The sequence below is a fragment of the Mesitornis unicolor genome, unplaced genomic scaffold (genome assembly GCF_000695765.1).
Source record: "Mesitornis unicolor isolate BGI_N332 unplaced genomic scaffold, ASM69576v1 scaffold458, whole genome shotgun sequence".
Lineage (NCBI taxonomy): Eukaryota > Metazoa > Chordata > Aves > Mesitornithiformes > Mesitornithidae > Mesitornis > Mesitornis unicolor.
Window position 1 is genome coordinate 1 of NW_010202287.1, and position 2,691 is coordinate 2,691.

At 37.5% G+C, this 2,691-nt stretch overlaps 1 protein-coding gene across 1 annotated transcript in view; it reads right to left on the reverse strand.

Annotated features, from left to right (window-relative positions):
* Positions 1-1,332: 1,332 nt before the first annotated feature.
* The window catches only part of LOC104545240 (ATP-binding cassette sub-family A member 13-like), a gene marked incomplete at its 3' end in the record, with an annotated part of 49,733 nt that continues 48,374 nt past the window's right edge, over positions 1,333-2,691 (reverse strand). The window contains 2 exon segments of the mRNA XM_010190329.1: positions 1,333-1,423; positions 2,476-2,589. Coding sequence (XP_010188631.1) covers positions 1,333-1,423; positions 2,476-2,589 — 205 coding nt within the window.

The window sequence follows — 2,691 nt, forward strand, 5'->3', positions numbered from 1 at the left end:
CCTACATTGCCTCTGGTGTTAGTTTTATCTAACAAACTACACACATCTGTCCTCTCTATCACTATTCTCCACTAGAAAGCACCCTTTGTACATGATGTCACACTATCTTTTATTGCATTTTATCCCACTTTTCTCTCTTTCTGGGCCTCAAAATCATGAACTTATCTTAAAAGATATTAGACTCTGCTTTGGTATGGATAGTTCCTTCTGGCACAACTCAACAAGCATTTTAATTATCGTGTACCTATCCTACTGACAGCAGGACGCATTGAATTTTTTTCAATTATCGAATTCTTACAAAAAAATCTTCAACTTAAGTAACTTAAATTGCCAACATAATCTTTTTTCTCCTCCTTTGATCCCTGTATGCTCAAAATTACTCATAATAATCCCTATCTACTCCACTATAAACTGTTCCCCTTGTGTTATCTATCTGGCCCTGAAGGGCATACTCTCTGCTCCTGGAGGTCTGGCCGCCAGGGCTCAGTTCCACTGCAGAGAGAGTGTAGTCAAGAATGATTGTGACCCAGAGAGACACTGCTGGGCAGCCCCATGTAGATGCCAGGGCCAGTCTTTTCCCATCAGAGCTGCACAGAGCTATGGCTGGGTCTGCACCAGGCTGCAGCTCCCACTGCATCACAGCCTGGCTGCGGACATGTCCATGGGGACCTGTTGATGTGGGCCGAGATCCCTACCCACAAGGTGATGTCCTGGCCTGACCTCAGCATCTCCCCCATAGCCCCACCCAGTCATCCCAGGGCTGGGTCTGACCCCAGTTACTCTTTACTGCCCTGAACCTTGCTGCTCCCCTATAATAACTGTATCTCAGGCTCATGGAGACTACATGCAACTAATTCTCAATAAAAGGAGAAAAAAAAATCCCCACAGAGAGCTTTTGATTAAACACACTGTATCCAATCTCATTTTCTGTTTATTTTCATTTAAATTATATTGATTTACTTCAAAATTTACTACAGAAATTTACTACTACCTAATGGAAATGTGGCTATTGGGATTACTTCTCCCTTCCATCCTTTAAGTATAGCTCTTATGTTTATAACTCTTCCATTAAAGTTTGCCGCTTCCAATTTGCTGCCACATTTTTCCAAGTCTTTCATTACTTTGAAATGCAAATTATCCAGTCTTATTAGAAGAAAAAAAAAATCAAAATAACAATTAGAAATATTTGAGACTAACTCACCAACATAATTTAAAGTCTGATACTTTAGTATCATTTAAGTAGGTAAAACATTCAATTTCAACTAAACATGGTTTTAAGTTCAAGCTCAAGTCTAATAAGGATAGTCAGTACATGCACTTTTTTGTACATACCATATACTTGCATTTTTTTAAAGAGTTTTTCCATGTCAATATCCAAATTACTTTCTATAAAGTGCTTTATAAAATTGCTTTGCAGGGCTTCCTAAAATGAAAAGTGTTAGATGTGACATTAGGTTTATCTTCTCTAAAGAAATATTAAATATACATATGCATTCACGATCAATTTCATTACCAAGATTTCTGCATAACACTGAAGAAGTCACTTAGCCTCTTCATGTACTCAATCTTCCACTCACAAGTTAACTGCACACATTTCAGATAAGCAGCAGAACCTATACTCCCCATTGCTGTACATCACTGTCCTCATTTACTGCAAATATTTTAACTGTGAGTTAACTGCTGGGACAGAAAACCATTTTCTTTTCCTGCAAGACTATTGGGCCATTATACCATTAGCACTGGTAGTAGTAAAACAAATATGTTTTTAAAACTGGCATCTGGAAATTGCTTTTCCATTATTTTAACTTCTTTACCTCGTTTACCAAGTGTTAAAATGGGGGAAAAAATTACTGCAAGAGCATCCTGGGATCTGCAAGCCTAATGCATGATTACTAGCATCATTCCTTAATTGAACTTAAAAGTAACAGTTCCATCGATATGTATGGGCCACAACAGGATTCTGCTTATTTTCCAAAAATGTAGCAGCTATGATAAATTTTACTGGGGAAAAACAAAGGACACAAATATATAGAATGGGAAAAATCCCAGCAACAGCAATGCTGCTTTTTTTTTGCAGTCAATATTTCCCACATAATCTTTTTTCTTTGTATCAGTCGCACACATTGTTGGAAAAAGCAAGTGACAAACAAGGAAGTTCCAGGAGATATTTATTTCCTGCAACCTTATGTTTGTTTTAAAAAAATGTATAAATTTTGTAGAGGTACCTATTTGTTTTATTTCCCTTATTGCCTGGTAATACTGGGCATAGTGAGGTAACATTGCTTTTAAGTATTTTTACCTCAGAGGTTTCTCAGCATCACACTGTACGCTAATAACCTAAAGCTAATCTGCCTCTTATTCTGCTCTTTTTAAACCTGAGGCCAGATAGATGGGCAGATTTACATATATAGAAATTCTGCTTAGATTGCATAGCAAATAACTGGAAAATAGTAAGCCCTCCCACAGTTCACCAACCTGCAGTCGTGAGACCGTGAGGACATTTCCACTGGTTTTAAAAACCTCAGACATCCTAAGCCATGTCTCAGAATAAGTCTTCAAGTCTTCCACAAAATCAAAAGTGAAATTAGCCTGGAAAAAAAGAATCCATGGAGACAAATGAAGTAAAAACTGTGCATTGCAAATCTTAGGAAAGAGAATAAAACTGTATCCTTCAGATCTTCTGCAACTCTT